This window comes from Pleurodeles waltl, chromosome 3_1 (assembly GCF_031143425.1).
Source record: "Pleurodeles waltl isolate 20211129_DDA chromosome 3_1, aPleWal1.hap1.20221129, whole genome shotgun sequence".
NCBI classification, from domain to species: domain Eukaryota; kingdom Metazoa; phylum Chordata; class Amphibia; order Caudata; family Salamandridae; genus Pleurodeles; species Pleurodeles waltl.
Window position 1 is genome coordinate 1331646626 of NC_090440.1, and position 16459 is coordinate 1331663084.

Here is a 16459-nt window from a genome sequence, read left to right on the forward strand (position 1 = left end):
GGGCTTCTGCTAATGTGGAGCTGTGTAGATCTGTAAGCCAAGCAGAGTAGGGAGGGACGTTAGGGGCCTTCCAGTGTGTGGCGATCAAGCGCTTGGAGGTTACAAACGCAAGGTCTATAAACCTGTGAGTATGTTTTTCATTCTTGTTCCTGTGGCGTATACCCAGCAAACAGGATTCAGGTGTAGGTGCGAGCGTTTTGTCTAGTATGTCTGCTACTGTCTCGGTAATGCGGCACCAGCTGGTGCTTATTGTGTGGCAGTCCCACACCATATGGTAGAAATTAGCGGCAGGGGTAGCGCATCTAGGGCATTCTGATTTAGTATTTGGGTATATTTTATTAATACGGGCCGGGGACAGGTATGCTTGGTGGATGTAGTTAAATTATGTGTATCTCAGACGCATGTTGCGGGATACAGATTTAATCGTGATGAGGGCAGCCTCCCAGGATTTCTGGGTGACTGGCGTGGGAAGAACGGCATCACAGCGGCTTTTGACCTGTGTCAGAGCGGGACAGGTATTTGCTAGGAGTATTTTATATAGTTTAGTGACGATGCCCTTTGTATTTTCTATAGTGAGTAATGAGGTAAGTAAAGGGGATTCGACAGGCTCGGTGAGGTTGCACCTCCATAGGTTTTGTAAAAGTATTCTAATGGCGTTGAATGTTAAGAAGGCCCCGGGTTGCATGATACCTGCAGACACAAGTTCTGCAAAAGTGTTTGCCTTAGAACTCGAGAACAGATCGCCTGAGTTCAATGTTTTAGTTACTCGTATATCATGGTGAAAGGAGAGAGCTTGGACACCTGGTACCTGAGCCATTGGTATTAATGGTGAGTAAGGGGGGATTGGGGTTCTCCCCTGGACATATCTCCGCCAGCAGTATCTGGCTGTGTCCAAGAGAGGTGTTTTATAAGGCGGGTAGGGGGTCCGGACGTAAGAGATGTCAGTATTGTTTGTGGTGTCGTGTAGGCTGTTAACGCTATGCCCTCTGGTGTGGGCGGTTCATTAAACCACGTGGTTACCCATTGAAGCTGGGCTGCCGCGTAGTACAATTCAAGATTTGGCATGCTGAGCCCGCCCTCTTCTTGTGGGTATTGTGTGATAGCTAGCGCTACCCTGCGTCTGTCCCTGCCCCATCGCAGATCAGTTAGAAGGGAATGCAGTTTTTTTTAAAACGAGCGTGGCAGAGACAGCGGGAGCACTGTGAAGTAGTATAAAAATCTCGGTAATATTAACATTTTGGCTATGGCCATGCGGCCCATGGGCGATAATGGAAGTGAGCTCCAAAATGTCATGGACCCGTGAGTGGAGCGCAGCAGCCTGTCTAAATTGCCCTCACGTAGGTCCGTCATGGAGTGGTATACCTGAACCCCTAAATATTTAAAAGTCTGAAATGCACATGTCAGTTGGTGAATTGGTAGTGCTATTTGCCACTCAGGAGGTGTGTATATAAGAGGAAAAATACATGATTTTGCCCAATTAACATGCAAGCCAGAGGAAAGGGTGAAGTTATCTAGTATTTGCATAACCTCTGGAAGGGAGGTGGTATAATCACGCAAGTATATTAAGGCATCGTCCGCATATAAAGATATAATATGATGTGCTTTGAATTCTTGAATGCCCCGTTTTGGGGCGCAGCTGCGGATCTTAATTGCCAGTGGCTCCATAGCTATTGCAAATAATAAAGGCGATAAGGGGCATCCTTGTCTGGTGCCCCTGCAAATGGGAAACATCTCCGATATCACTTGACCTGTTTTAACACGGGCTATTGGTTTGGAGTATAAGGTGGTGATCCAGTTGATGAAGCCGTTTTGAAAGCCGAACGCTTTAAGAGTACGGAAGAGGTAATCCCATCCGAGCGTATCGAATGCCTTCTCTATGTCTAATGATACGGCCACTGCTTCTGCTTCTGTGGTACTGTGCATTATGCGGATTAAACGTCTTATATTTAGGAAAGTGTTCCTCCCCGGTATAAATCCAGATTGGTCATGGTGAATTAGGTTTGGTAGATACGGGAGTAGTCTGTTTGCTAGGATTTTCCCTAAGAGTTTACAGTCGGTGTTTAAGAGAGAGAGTGGCCTGTAGGATTTTACATCAAGTGGGTCCCGTCCTGGTTTTGGCAGTACCACTATCAGTGCTTCACGCATGGAGTCTGGCAACTGTTTTCTATTTTGCGCTTCATTGAATACCTCAATCAGGGGCTGCAGGAGTTGGGCGGGTAATGAGTTATAATATTCTATTGGTAATCCATCTGATCCAGGGGTTTTGCCGCGTCCCATTTGTGATAGAGCTAAGCGGAGCTCTTCAATAGTGATGGGGCCGTCTAGTGTATCTGCATCCTCAGTAATGTGTCTATTTTGGGGAATCATCGATAGGAGTTCTGACAATTGTCGCTCATTTGGGGAGCTAGTTGACCGATATAGAGAACGGTAATACATATGTAAAGACCTATTTATTTCAGCTTGAGTGTTAACCACTTCTCCTGAGTGTGTTCTGATCGCGCCTATAGGTGAGGCTTGTGACGGCTGACGCACCAGCCAAGCTAGTAGTTTGCCTGACCTGTCACCTTCCGCATGTTGTCTGTCTCTAAAATGTCTGTAGTCATGTCTGCTGAGTCTGGCGTCAGCCTCTCTATACTCAGACTTCAGCAAGTTTAATGTTTCGAGCAGGGACGTGTTTGTAGTAATCTCGGTCTCTACCTTGCGCATTTTAGTCTCTAGCTCCAGTAGTTCCTTATTAGGTATTTTTTGATCCCCACCGAAGCTGCCAAGCAATGGCCACGTACTACTACTTTGTGAGCGTCCCACTCCGTGGCACGTGTTGTTGTTGTGTTTTTATTCAAGGCAAAATAATCCGATAGGCATTTAGCTAGTTCAATGTGAAAAGGAGGATCTATAAGGACATCTGGTTGTAGGCGCCACGTTGGAATACACGTGTGTGCGTGTCCTCTTCTCAAGGTGGCTTGGAGTGGATTGTGATCTGATATGGTGCGAGCCAAGTAGCCTGATGCAGTTATTTTTGGGATAATGTCAGTTGTGGCGAATATCATATCTATTATAGTGTGTAGTTTATGCACTGGGGAGTAGATAGAGTATTCACGAAGCGTAGGATGGCCAGTTCTCCAAATTTCACTTAGTCTGTTACTGGAGGCCCACTGTGCGAGTTCAAGTGAGGCGTGTTTGGCTGGAGTATTATCTAGCGGGGGAATTGAGAGTTTTTTCTGGGTGTCTAGTACACAATTAAAGTCGCCACCCCATAGGGTATCTATCTCTGGGTCATTGAATTTACTACTGTTAAGTGTCCGTAAAAATTCCCCTTGATTTGAGTTGGGGGTATATATTGCTGCCAGTGCTATGGGATTACCGTCCATGGCGCCTTCCAAAAGGACATATTGGCCGTTTGGGTCGCTTTGCACCCGGGACATGACGTAAGGAACCTCAGGGACTATCCATATCGCGACCCCACGGGCGTATGTAGAAAAGGTGGTGCCATATATTTGCCCCTTCCATTTCGCTTTTGTGTGCTCCAAAAGGGATTTAGACAAATGTGTCTCTTGCAACATGGCAAAGTGTATTTGGTGTCTCCTGAGGGATATGTGGATCTGTTGTCGTTTACGTGGGGTTGCCATACCTCTTATGTTCCATGTAAGTATTTTATATTGTGAATTGTATTGTTGTCTCTGTGAAGCCATGGAATATTTGTGGTTTTGTGTATACGGTTTGTAGGTTTGCGGGCTCGCCCCTGTTTGTGCCCCCGTTATGTTTCCTACCCATTGTGCCCGGCCAGTTTGTATTACAGTTGCCTAGTGTGCACCCGTTATTCACATTATAATTATAATTACTTCGAACATTATAAGCTAAGATATGCCTCGCAATTGTACCTCTTTCAGTTAAAACAATAACATTAACTATATCTAACAATAACTGTGGTTGCAGCAAGGGCTGCAGTGGCGAAATACTTGCCAACCCGGCAAAACGGTCCATATGGTGCAGGGGTGTTTCAGGTTAGTAAGTTCAAGTAAAATCTGGTTCTGCCCGTTGTTCTCTTGTGAATATTGCTGCTGTCTAGGGGCAACGTGGGTCTATTGCTGCAAGCGGAGATATTGGTGTATCGAAAGGGAAAGCAGATGGGATATCAGCAATTTAAGCAGATGATATGTAGTCACTACTGCAAGATATGAAGCAGTGCACCATTGTAACAAAGCCTAAGGATCTTTATCAGATGTCATCTGCTGTCCGTGGTGTGAGTTTAGGGCCACTGATGGAGTCTGCCGAATCAGAATTTACCCCTAAGTCGGGTTCCATTCCCGATTGTGTTGATCCGGACTCTGGAGATGTATTGACAAAGAGGGATGTAGACTGTAGTAGTGAAGAACGTTCCGCGCGAGACTGCTCAGGGGTTGGTTTAGCATCTTGTTGTCTGCGGGGTCTGCGTTTATTTCTAGGGGGGTGAATTTTGTCAGTAGGACTTCCTACTTTTATCAGATCGGCGAGACCCTTTGCGTGTAGCCAGGTTCATGCATCTTCTGGTGAGGCAAAAAAGAGGGTGCGGGTGTCGTCCTGAATACGGAGTTTGGTAGGAAATAGCAGGGCATATTTGATGTTATGGTCTCTTAAACGCTCCTTGACCCGGAAAAATGAGTTGCGTTTTTTCTGTACATCCGTTGTAAAGTCTGGGTAGGCCGATATTACTGCATCTTCAAAGCGCATTGGGCCTGCTTTACGGAACAATTGCAGTATGAGGTCCCTGTCACGATAATTAAGGAATCTTGTTATTAGTGGATGAGGTTGAGCACCTGGTGGCATGGGTCTTCCGGGAACCCTGTGGGCACGTTCTTCAGAGAAGAACTTCGGAATATTGTCTTTTAATACCATCTCTGTTAATCATTGCTCGATAAACAGTTATGCGGATGGGCCCTCGGCATGTTCGGGAAATCCCACGAAGCGGATGTTGTTGGGACGGGATCTGCCTTCCGCGTCCTCAGCTCTGCGCTTCAGCGCCGCCACCTCCGTCGTTATCGTCCCCATTTGTGACTGGAATTTCGTTACTGCTGGTGAGAGGTGAGCTGTATCTTTTTCCAAGCCTACGACCTTTTCAGCTAACGCGTGCTGGTCTGTGCGCAACAGATTAACATCTTCAATTACTGAGCCTATTTTCGCTTCCAGGGTGATTTTAGTATCTAAAATAGCTTGTAGAATCTTTTCAAATTGCGTCGTGTGCGTTTGGAGTGTTATTTCCATTTTTTGTAGCACTTGTTGTGTGGTCGAGGTTTCCGCAGTTGGGGGTGTAGCTCCGGATTCCATATTCCCTGAGGGTGCGCGTGGAGTCTTTGGTTTGCCCATTGGTTATAGTTGTAGCGGCGTTGCTGCTAATTATTGTAATTTAGTTCGGCCAGTGGAGGTTTAACCCTTTGAAGTGGAGAGCTTGCTGTGTGTTGGTTGTGGAGGTTTCTCTGCCTTTAGATTTTAGCGCATGGTAACTAGCGGGGCAGCGCGGCGTAGCGGGGACGCAGGACACCCAAATTCGGGACTCTAAGTGCTGTTTGTGGTAGAGAGGTCTAGGTAGAGGTACACTATTTGCGTTGCGCACACCCCACCTAGAGTGCACGGTAAGTGTCCAAAGATTCAGTCCGCGACAGTGGAGTTAGCGGATTAAATTAAGCGAAACTGTTGTTAAATAGTTTTTTGTCTATTGTTTTCTGTGTACTGTCTGTGGTGAAGAGCTTCCAGTATTTTGAGTGCGCTGCGACTCGGTAAGTGTCGCCGATAAAGCATCAAAGGAGGGTGCAAAGTTACTCTTTTTTGTATAGTTTATTACTTAAGGGGCATGTCCCACTATTGATATTCTGCCTGAAAGCTGCGATTGGCGTATTCTCAGTGTCTGTATCCTTTGAGTTCTGCGTAGTTGCTGTTTACCACTTTTATGCTTGTTACACCTCTCTTTTCTTTTCCTTTTTATTTCCTGCTTTCAATCTTCCTTTTTCCTTTTTCTTTTTTTTTCTCTTCTCTCCTACTGTCTTTTCCTGTTTCACTCGCAAGCCTCATTCTACTCTCGTTTTTCGCTTTCTCATTTTTTTTTTTTTCCCCCTTCTTTTTATATTCGCTATTATCCAGTGCCCGGATTGGGCGCTATTTATGTTGTAAGGGGCTGCCACCCCGATGTTTTCACAGCCTCAGCCCAAGAGCGGGCCGAGGCTCAATGTGGCAGGGAAACCACACCCGAGAGCCGCCCTCGCACCAGCGGGTTCCCGGAGCAGGAGGTTGTTACTGCCTTACCTGCTCCGGGGTCGACGTCCTCTCCACGGCGGCCGGGCCGCCCGATGGGTCTCCGGGAGGCGTGACTCCCAGCGGCAGATGAAAGCGCCGCGACCCGGTGGGAAGGGGAGCAGGCCTCGCCCCCCTCCACGGAGCCCGGGCTCGCCCCGCAGCGCAGCTCCTCCAGGAGCGCCGTCCACGAAGACGATGCGGGCAATGTGTGTGCCCCGCACAGAGCGTTCGGCGCCCCGCACCTGGAGTGGTGTGGGCACCTGAAGAAGGATAATTTTCACGGGCCGAGGACGGAGCTGGAGGCTATGCGGCCAGCTCCGACGCCATGTTGACCACGCCCCATCTAGGGCCCTTATTGCTTAGGCCCTTAACTACAATAACAGGGATATGATACTTAAGGGGGCCCAGGAACGAGGGAGGGCATCTTCCATTCCAACTGGCCCGCATCTTTATCTTTCTGGACTAAGCCCACCATATCCAGAAGCAGAGGTAGTACTCTGACGGTGTCAAGCACAAACTGAGAGCAATGAACCTCACTTACATGCTTATGTTTCTGGCGAAGATGAAGATGCTCCATAACTCCTGCTCCTTTTGTGACCCCCCAGAGGTAGCCTGGAAGTGGAGGAAAGGGTACATCAGCACCCCATCTTGTCTGAGCAGTAAATATGTCCTATCCGCCTGGTGGCAGGGGAGACACAGCCGGGATAATACTCATAGGAGGTGGCGATCCAGGAGGCAACAGGGCCCTCACCTTGATTCACAGGGCTCTTCTGAAGCAGAGGACAATTGTACCCTGAGGAGTGGGGGAAAGAGTGGGGAATGATAGCTCCCCATTGGATTTGGCTGCCTCCTGTGACCCTCAAGTGGAGTCATTTTCTAGCCAGGACAAAAGCTGATCAGTTTTAATGTGCCATTTTGTACCCTCTCTAACCAAGGGCCCAATCCGTTCTATGTTCCCTACACCAGTTTCTTTGATCTCATCATTCTTAGCCAGCAATCCTTTTGTGACTAGTGAGCTGGGGCATGTACAGTACCTGTTCCATTTATTTCATATAGATTTTTAGGGGTTTGTTTTGGCCGATAGATGCTTTTGGAATTAAAGTTTGGAGAGGTAGCAGTTGTAGGGATCTTGGGGTTTGTCAGTTTTTATCTTGTTCAAGCACTTTCTTTACTTACAGCACACATTACTTTCTGTTGACAACGCATATTTACTATATTCGGCCCACTCAAGGACCGCCCAGATGTCGGTATGAGCTGGAGATGAGGAATACATCCACTGCAGTGGATGCAAACCTACTCATACTGCCCTCCCAATGGCTACTTTTACGGTGATGATCTGAAATGTCAACAGTCTTAATGACCGTATCAAAAGTAGGGCTGTTTTTCACTTTGTGAAGCATCACTCCCTGGTAGTGTTGCTCCTCCAGAAGACTGACCTCCTTGGCATAAAATGCCCAGGTCTAGCCAGGTTGGGCTATGATAATTTTCAATGGCAGCTACACACATGCCTCAAGTGGTACTGCCATCCTTCTCCAAGAGTTTTCCACAGCAGCCACACAAAAAGCTCGAGTGGTACTGTCACCCTTCATCAAAAACAAAATTCCTCCGTTACAGAATCCGACATGGACATCCCCATGCGGCATGTGATGGTGGGGGGCCTCCTAGGAGGCATTTCAGAATAGTATCCTTACATTACTCCCCATTTGGCGAAACACCTCCTTCGAAGACCTGCAAGCCGCAGTTCTTAACCTACCCCCGAGAAGAACTAATGTAGGTGAGGACTTTAATGCAGCGATGGACCCCTAGGTAGACTCCGCTAGAGCCCGAGCTGTGTCAAATAGGGGAAGCTCCTAGCTAGCGGATTGTACAAACTTCCTAGGTCTTAGTGACGAATACTCATACCTTGGCAGGGCTGCATGTCTAGACTCTATTATCTCCCTCTACCAGCCGCATAAATACTAGGAACTGTGGCTGCAAATATTCTCCCTCAAGGGATTTGTAATCATCCCCCAGTCACAAGCATATAGGAAGTTCAGGAGGGAGGTGCTGGGGAGTGGGAAGGGCCTGGTTGAACGGCAGTGCTCCCAATTTTTGCTCAAAGAGCTGACCTCATACTTTCAGCTTAACACTGGATAAGTGCACTCCGCAGGAGCCTTATGGTGAGTCAAGAGGGTTGTTTTACAGGGAAACGCCAGAGCTTCCCTTCGAAGTCAGAATAAAGCTAGACTCCAGCACTCCTGGAATCCAATCCATTGCTTCTTAAACACAAATATCGACAAGCAGGAGATGAGCCAAGCTGTCACAAGCTGGAGGCAGACAGAGCTTTGCTATGCCAACTTTGTCCTCAAGAGTCCTGGACTGCCTCCACGAGCTGAGTCTATGAAAAGGGTGGCAAATCTGGCAAGATGCTTTATTGGTCAGTAACTCATGACATAATTCCTAGATTGATTTGATCACGGAGATTCAAGGTCGATTGAGAAAGAAACTCCTTACTTTGCTTCCGAAAGCAGCAGTCTTTATGCTTGGCACAGTGAGCCCAACTTGAATCCACTCACCCTCTTGCCACTGAGCTCCTCTTAGCTGTCCTGACTGCAGCAGCTAGAAATTCCCCTGACCAAACCCTCACATTGAAGGAGTCAACAAGACCATAAATGGTATGCATTCGGCAAGCCACCGGTCCTGATGGTTTCTTGGTTGAAAACTAATCCAAGTTTGAATCCACTCTTCCTGCACTTCTTAAATCTCTATCAAGAGACCATTTACCACCAGAGATTAAAATAGACTCTAAAATTCTAGTCCATAGGCTCTTGCAGCTGATCATCTCCCTTGTCCATCCTGATCAATGCAGATTCACGTCCCACATGGGCACCCATCAATGTAGTTGTTGGTACGGATGGCCCATGCACACCATCATAAAATCAGAGACCCCTCTGTGCTCAAGCTTTTACATTCTGAAAAAGTTTTTGATTCTCTTAACTGGTTGTTTATGTTTCAGGTCCTCTTCTGGATGGGTTTCACACCTCGCTTCCTCTTTTTCAAAGTACACTATGCTCAGCCCGGAGCGCAGGTCAGTGGGAATGGAACCCTCTACTCAACATTTCCCATCTGCCGGGGCACTAGGCAAATCTGTCCTCTCTCTCTGGCAATAGAACCCCAGGTGATCTGGGTTCGTTGAGACGTACAGATCTGGGGATTCAACTGGAGAGACAGCATTGAGAACTGAATCACACTATTTACTGGCAACATACTACTCTTTATGTGATGGACACATTACTGGGCCTCAGCTTATCCAGATGCTCCATCTCTATGGCAAAGCATCAGAACTACAGCTTTACTGGTCTAAGTTACTTTTGCCCCACCCCAAAGGAGACTGACAGGTTGATTGCCAGTCCCGTCGCCCCACCTTCCGATACCTGAGGATCTACATCCAGCAGCTGGTGCCACAGTCTCACTCTTCTACCGACATGGACACAGCACACAACATGAATAAATGAGTAGGTCTCTCCCTCAATGTGCACAGTAGAGTGGCATTATTTAAAATGAAGATTTTACCAAGACTCCTCTATGTTTGCAAACTTTCCCTCCCCTTATCCTGCAGACTTGTTTTAAGGCCTTATTGATAAGGATACGAGTCTTTCTCTGCGAAAGAGAAACTCCTAAGATAGCGTTCAATAAATGCATATAATCCAACTACGAGGGAAGGATAGGTATGGCTGACCCACTCCTTTCCTACTGGCCTCCCAAATTAAATTAAGAAACTGGCTGTTTGGGGTAATGACAACCATGCATTTTGCCTGGAATTTTTCATGATTGAACAACAGCATATTTTGTGTTTATTATATGGGGTCGCTCACCAAAGTCACAAGGAACTTCTCTAGTGTTGGCGGTCGGCCCTTTGATGGATCCAGTGGGACCAGAAATCCATTTGGGAGACCCTTATAGGAAGGCAAGTGGCTGCTCCAGATGGCGCATCTGGCGGGATTTGATCGTTACCTTATCAGTATCTCCAAGATGGTGGGGGGGCAGGAGTGACGTTCAAATTAAATAATTTCAGGGGCTTCAGACTACATAAGACCCAGTTCTATAAATATTTATAGTTGTGGCACACTCTGGCAGTATATCAGTTAACCCTGGTTAACCTACCAGAATATAACCCGTTGCAATCCAAAGTTACTCTGAGCCCCTTAGGCCGGGGAGCCATATCAACCTTCTGCAGGTCCCTGGAAATTAATGCAATTAATGCATGATACAGTTTTGCTGCTTTGAGAGAGAAGTGGGAAGACTGGGTGGATCTGTTGGATATCAGTGATTGGCGGGATGCCACAATAGCCCTGTGTGAACTGGTCATTTCCTCCTGTCTGCACCCCATACAACTTAAATACCTGCATATGTCCTATTTCACTCCCAAATGTCTTTAGAGAATGGGGTGCACGTACCACAGCTGTCTGCCCCAAATGAGCCAGCAAGGATTGTAGTTTCTTTCATGTGGCTTGGGAATGCACCAGGAATGGGCGTTATTGGTCATAGGTTTTCTCTACTCTTTTCAGGGTACTCGAATGGTCAATTGATTGCTCCCCCGTGATTTGCTTTACTACTATTTTGAGAAGATGTGGAGGGCCTTAGAGAGGAACATACCCTAATGGGTATTGGTACAACCAGAGTCAAGCATGACAAGGCCTGCCCTTGGCTGAATGGAGGGCCACAATGGATTGGTGTGCTAAATTGAAGGAACCAATCTACTAAGCACAGAGTTGCCGACATAAACATGGAAAGGTTTAGGGGAAATGGTGGTCTTTTTACAACCTACTTAATCACTGATGTACTGTATTGTATCCTCCTATAATGTCCTAATGATTTCTATTGATGTGAATGTACTGTGCGCTCAGTTTGTTTATTTTGCTCTCTGTAATAAAATCACTAAAATATGGTTAGCAAAAAAAGTAACTATCACTCTGTGCCTCAGAAATGAGGCAGTAGTGATGCTGACAAATGAGATGCCTCTGGAAGGAGAAGGGGAAGCAGCCATGGCACTCTTATATGTACAAATATCCTCCAGAGGCGCTTTCTTCACCAGGACATAAAAGATCTTGGTGCAAGGGATGACTCAATTTGCGGGTATCCACTGCTTTGTCCATTTTAGCTCCAGCAAAGCCCACAAAAAGGAGGTCATGAATTTTGTACTGCTGCATGCAGCTGATATCATACAACACTGCACAGTTAGGATCCAGCCTATTCAGACATTCCTCCTCTTTGGTTCAATGTGGTGGAAGAAGAAAGATGGAAGTGGAAGTGTAATAGACTGGGCCACAGAGAATACAGAAGCCAGCTTGAGAAGAATGATAGGCAAGTGCACAGGGTCAACTTATCTGGGTAGGAAACCGAAGAGAGCATGATCTAATCGGGTCTAAAGTTCACTAACCCTACAAAAGCTGACGTAAGGAACACTGTCTCAAAGATGAGAAGTCAAACAAGACTATTGTACATCAGCTCCAACATCAATACAGTCAAGAAAGTAAACACAAGTTTCAAATCACACCGTGGAACAATAAAACAAGAGGGAGAAAACAAGTGAAGCAAACCTTTTACAAACGGTAACACTACAGGAGATCTAAACAGGGAAGGCTGATCAGGTAGACACATGAAAGGAGACGGGCCACCAAAATGGGAGACTCCGTCACTGTAGCCATAGCCATACTCTACTGAGGAAGGAACACTTTATCCACAGAAAGACTTTGGAAAGGTGAATTTTGAACATGATGCCTTCTAACTGGCACACTTGAACAAACTTATTTTTAACACCTGTCTAGATGGATTAAGTAGCACACTGCCTTCCCATCAACATGACATCTACAACCTCATTGAGAAAGGCAAAAGGGTATTTAACTTGCACCAATAAATTGCCACTCTGCAGCGTTTTGGGGTTAGGGATCTGACTCTCATGCTTCATGAACAAGTGCACTCTCCACGGGAAAGTAATGAGTGGACGTGTACCTACTGGTAGCCAATCCACTTACCAGATGCTCCTTATCAAGTACTTGGCAAACAATCAGTTGTTCTCGGCCCTCCAGCACCTTTGGACAAAGGCAAGAAGAGAGGCAATATGTACTTTAGGCCCTGAGAACAGTTACACACTAAGGTTTCCTCCAGAAAACCCTTCATAAAGAAATGCATGGACAAAAACTGAAGACAATTTCTGTCCTGAAGGAGACTTCCACAAATGGGAACTCCAATCTGGTCACTTCCATCACATAGGTGTGTCACTTTCACTTGAGGTCCTTCAAAGAGAAGTAAGTGAGAGCAAAAGAGCTCATACTGAGGCAGCTTGCAAGATGAGCCGCTTGTGGGAAGATTCTGCAAGTGAACTGCTTTTCAAAATAGGGTGCAGAACTGCACACTACCAAGTCTGTTGATATAATGGATGGTGGAGGCTTTGTCTGACAGAATTTAGGCATTGCACTCTGAGATGGAAGGAAGAAAGAAAGGTGTTCAAGGCAACAAGGAGATCCTGCTGTTCAAGCACATTTATATACAAGTGATGTTCTGATACAAGCCAAATGCCCTACATCTCCATGTAAACTAGCTTGAGTACTCAAGCCTAGGGAGGACATATGCATGGCCACCATAGCATAAGCTTGCAGAGGCCTGAATGGAGGACCCTTCAGAATGTTTTAAAGGTCCATCCACCACTACAGAATCTGATGCATTGACTAAGATCCACACCGGAGCTCAGAGATTTCCTTTGTGTTGCAGCATTTGCTTCTCAGACACCACTGAAGTACGCTCATCTGCTACCTGGTGGAAGGCACCAACAGGGTGCTTGAGGACATAAGGCCCAGTAGGTGCAAAAACTGCAGCACCAGGACTGACCTTAAGATGCATTGGAATCCTCATCCAAACATCCACAATTCTTAGAGAGGGAATGCCTTCATAAGGTTTTTCCCCAAGCACTGCCACAACAAAGTTCAGCTTCTCTTTAGTGATATCCCTTCCAGACTTGAAGCCAATGGGGAACTGCTTTCCAGACTAAGGCCAGGAAGGAGTACTGAATCTGCGGCAGAAGTATCCATCAGAAATGTCACCATAGTGTTTGTCAATAAACATTTGGCCATGGCCCTCTACCTTAACTAGCAAAAGACTGCCATAACTGAACTAAAGTGGACCCCTTTACACTAACAGTCCTTGTGCCAGTAACATGCTACACAAATGACATTCAAGCAATTGTCTCTCATAAGCTGTAAATTAAACTTCAATCTCAGCGAGCCATGTGTTGCTATTAAGACATAATAAAACAAATACAATGGCACCATGAAAAACTAAACAAAACTTAATACAATTTCAAGCTGGTGTGCCTTACCAAACTACTGTTAGCGCTGCTGTCTGAAGCACAGGCTGTGAAGTAACCTTCAGCATCTGCAAACTAAATGCAGAGAGTGATATTTAAGCAGCATTTAAGTTAGGGTTCATTTTAATTTGAACATTCAATAAATACTACTTTCCTCCACAGTCTACAAGTAAATAGATACTATATTATATTTCAAATGTTTTAACAATAAAAGCAAACTATCTAGAAGTGACTTCTTTCACATGTTATGCCACAATCCTTTTACAGAGGTATAAAATATTAAGTGCGCCCCAAAAGAATTTGCTGAAATTACGTCTAGAAGTGCCCATAATCATTAAGTTTGTTAATGTATTTATTTTCATTTGTATATCTAAAGGAAAAGAGAGAAACTGTAGCAATCTAACACATCCTAAAATGCCACCACACTGAAAAAAATAACAGCATTCGTGCTAGCTGAACTTCTGCTTTGCACTCTTATTGCATTTTAACAGACTAGCTTTAAACAGTCTCTTTATTTGTTTGTTTTTTTTGTTCAAATTAACCAAAGCAGCAAGGTATGTCAATTCTCTACAGTTTTTTTAACCACAGTGGAGAAATAAGTGAACACTGCAACACAGGATGTCTTTAGTGTATTTATTACCTTTGATGAGTTCCACTGAAAGCTATGTTTTAATTATTTAAAACTTTCCAACAATTTTACAATGTAATATTCCAAACAAACATCAGCAGCCCCTGAAAGTAAAATGTTATTACATTCCTCTTAAAATACTCCAGTAACTGTATCATGGTAGCACACTGAGCTGTAAAGCATGATGAAAGGACTATGCACTTTTGTGAATTATTCCAAAATACAAGCTACCCCTCCTCCCAAATAATTATTTACATTGATCTCTCATTATTAAAGAGAGGGCACTTCATTAAAATATGTGATCCAGTTTCTCTTCTTTGCAAAACAAATTATATATATCCTTTTAGGGTATAGAATAGTTGATAAATTTCATACAAATATGAATCTGAAAGAGAGGCTAGTTAGCGAGCTTTCAGAATCTTTTTCCGATACTAAACAGTACCTTATTGTATTTCTGTATTCCATTTTCAGTTTCAGTGCTCACCTTCAAGGACTATGAAGGTAGTTAAGCAGGCAAGTGGTTAAGATCAAGGTCTATCTAAGCTGCTGTCTTGTGGGTTCTGGACAACCCTTGTGAAAGTGGGATGCAGCGGACACATGGAAGGATTAGCCTGTAGGCCAGACACACAACAGGAACAAAGGGACTCCAACACGAGTGAGAAGCACCACAGGGTGAGTCAATCAAGACATCCAACAGTTTGGTCTACAAGAGTTCAATGTTGCGGGTGCCAAACCAGGGTACAAACTCATCTCAGCACCCAGCGTAGACAGATTTTGTAAAGGGATGTCTGACAGCAAAGATAACATCCACATCCTCAGGTGTTAGATTAAACACAGTCAAATGCCTTCCATAAATCTCAACCCATGGAGGTGCAAATTCTGCTGGCTCCGGTTCAGGATCCTGACCTGCTGCTGTGCCAGGAGTACCTTTGGAAATGATAGCCTGATCGGAAGACAGATGCTAATGCACAGAGGCTCCAGGCACACAGTCACCTGGCTCACTCTGGAGCCAATAGGATAACTTGGCCGCGTTCATTCCTGATCTTCTTCAGAACTCGGGACAAGAGAGGCAGTGGAGGATAGGAATGAGGGAGTGGGGGACAGGCGTACAGGAGTCCCATACTGCACTCTCTCAGAGAAGGAGCCATCTTGGAAATTTCAGCATGCAAAGGTTTTGACGCTGCACATTCTCGTGGTAGCACAAATATCTAACCAGGGATCCCAACCCCACTGCCGGAAGATCTCCTGTGACACCTTGGGATGTTACCTCCATTCATGGTCCGCTTAGTGCCACTAGCTAAGCTTGTCCGTCTTGAGGTTCAAAGATACTGCCAGGTTGTTCACAACCAGGAAAAGGTCTTTCCTGCAGTCCCCAAGAAGTTTTGGGCCAATCGGGCTCAATCCATCCAGGATGGTCAGGATGCTACAAAATATACTATCCGTTCTAGACACAACTTCATGGACTGCTTGGGTAGAGCAGTTGGCAGTAGCTTGGTGCTTCAGAAGATGAGATGCACAGGCTTCTCTGGGGACATGCAAGGATCTCATCTAGCCCGTTTAGCAAGAAGGCAGATTCAGAACACTTTAAAGAAAGGTGGGTCATGGCATGTTTCTTAGGACTTTCAACCCCTGCAAGACAATATCCTCATCACTTTTTACCCCTTTTGAGGCTACTGCAGAGGGGTGGGGCACTGCCAGCTCCAACGTCCACTGTCCCCGCAACATGTACCCCAGTCCTTTCAGGATTAGGAATTGGGATCAAGCAGACAACATCCAGGCCACCTGGGGCAGCTAACGTGCCAGTCCACCACCCCTACAACATCCACCTCCAAACCAGTTTAGTTTGCCATTAGCGGCTCACAACCACCCGGTTAGGATCAGGCATTTTCTCAAAGGGAGGCAAAACAGAACATCAGACAGGTGGAACCTTCAAATAGTCTAACACGGCTATGCCCTGCCACTGCTTTCCGACCCGCCACAACTTCTTCTCACATCAGAACATCTTTCAGAGGAGCACCTGTCCAACTTGCTCCAAGAAGTGCAGGCTCTTTTGGCCCAAGGAGTCAGAGGGAGTCCCAGCCCTAGAAATAGGGACTGGCTGTTATTCCCTTTATTTCCATGTGCTGAAGGAGGGAAGTCTCCTTTCTATTTTAGATCTCCAACCCTAAATGCATTCTTTTGGAAGGGCAAGAGAGATGACCACAATGGCCCAGGTTTGGTCGGAC

The 16459-nt window shown here is 45.8% G+C and overlaps 1 protein-coding gene across 7 annotated transcripts in view; it reads right to left on the minus strand.

Moving 5' to 3' along the window:
- The window catches only part of SLC35F5 (solute carrier family 35 member F5), a 575369-nt gene that overhangs the window by 391552 nt on the left and 167358 nt on the right, over nucleotides 1-16459 (minus strand). For all 7 annotated transcript variants that reach the window (XM_069224683.1, XM_069224682.1, XM_069224686.1 and 4 more), the window contains one exon: nucleotides 13619-13681. In XM_069224683.1, coding sequence (XP_069080784.1) covers nucleotides 13619-13681 — 63 coding nt within the window. The remainder of the gene's footprint in view (nucleotides 1-13618; nucleotides 13682-16459) is intronic.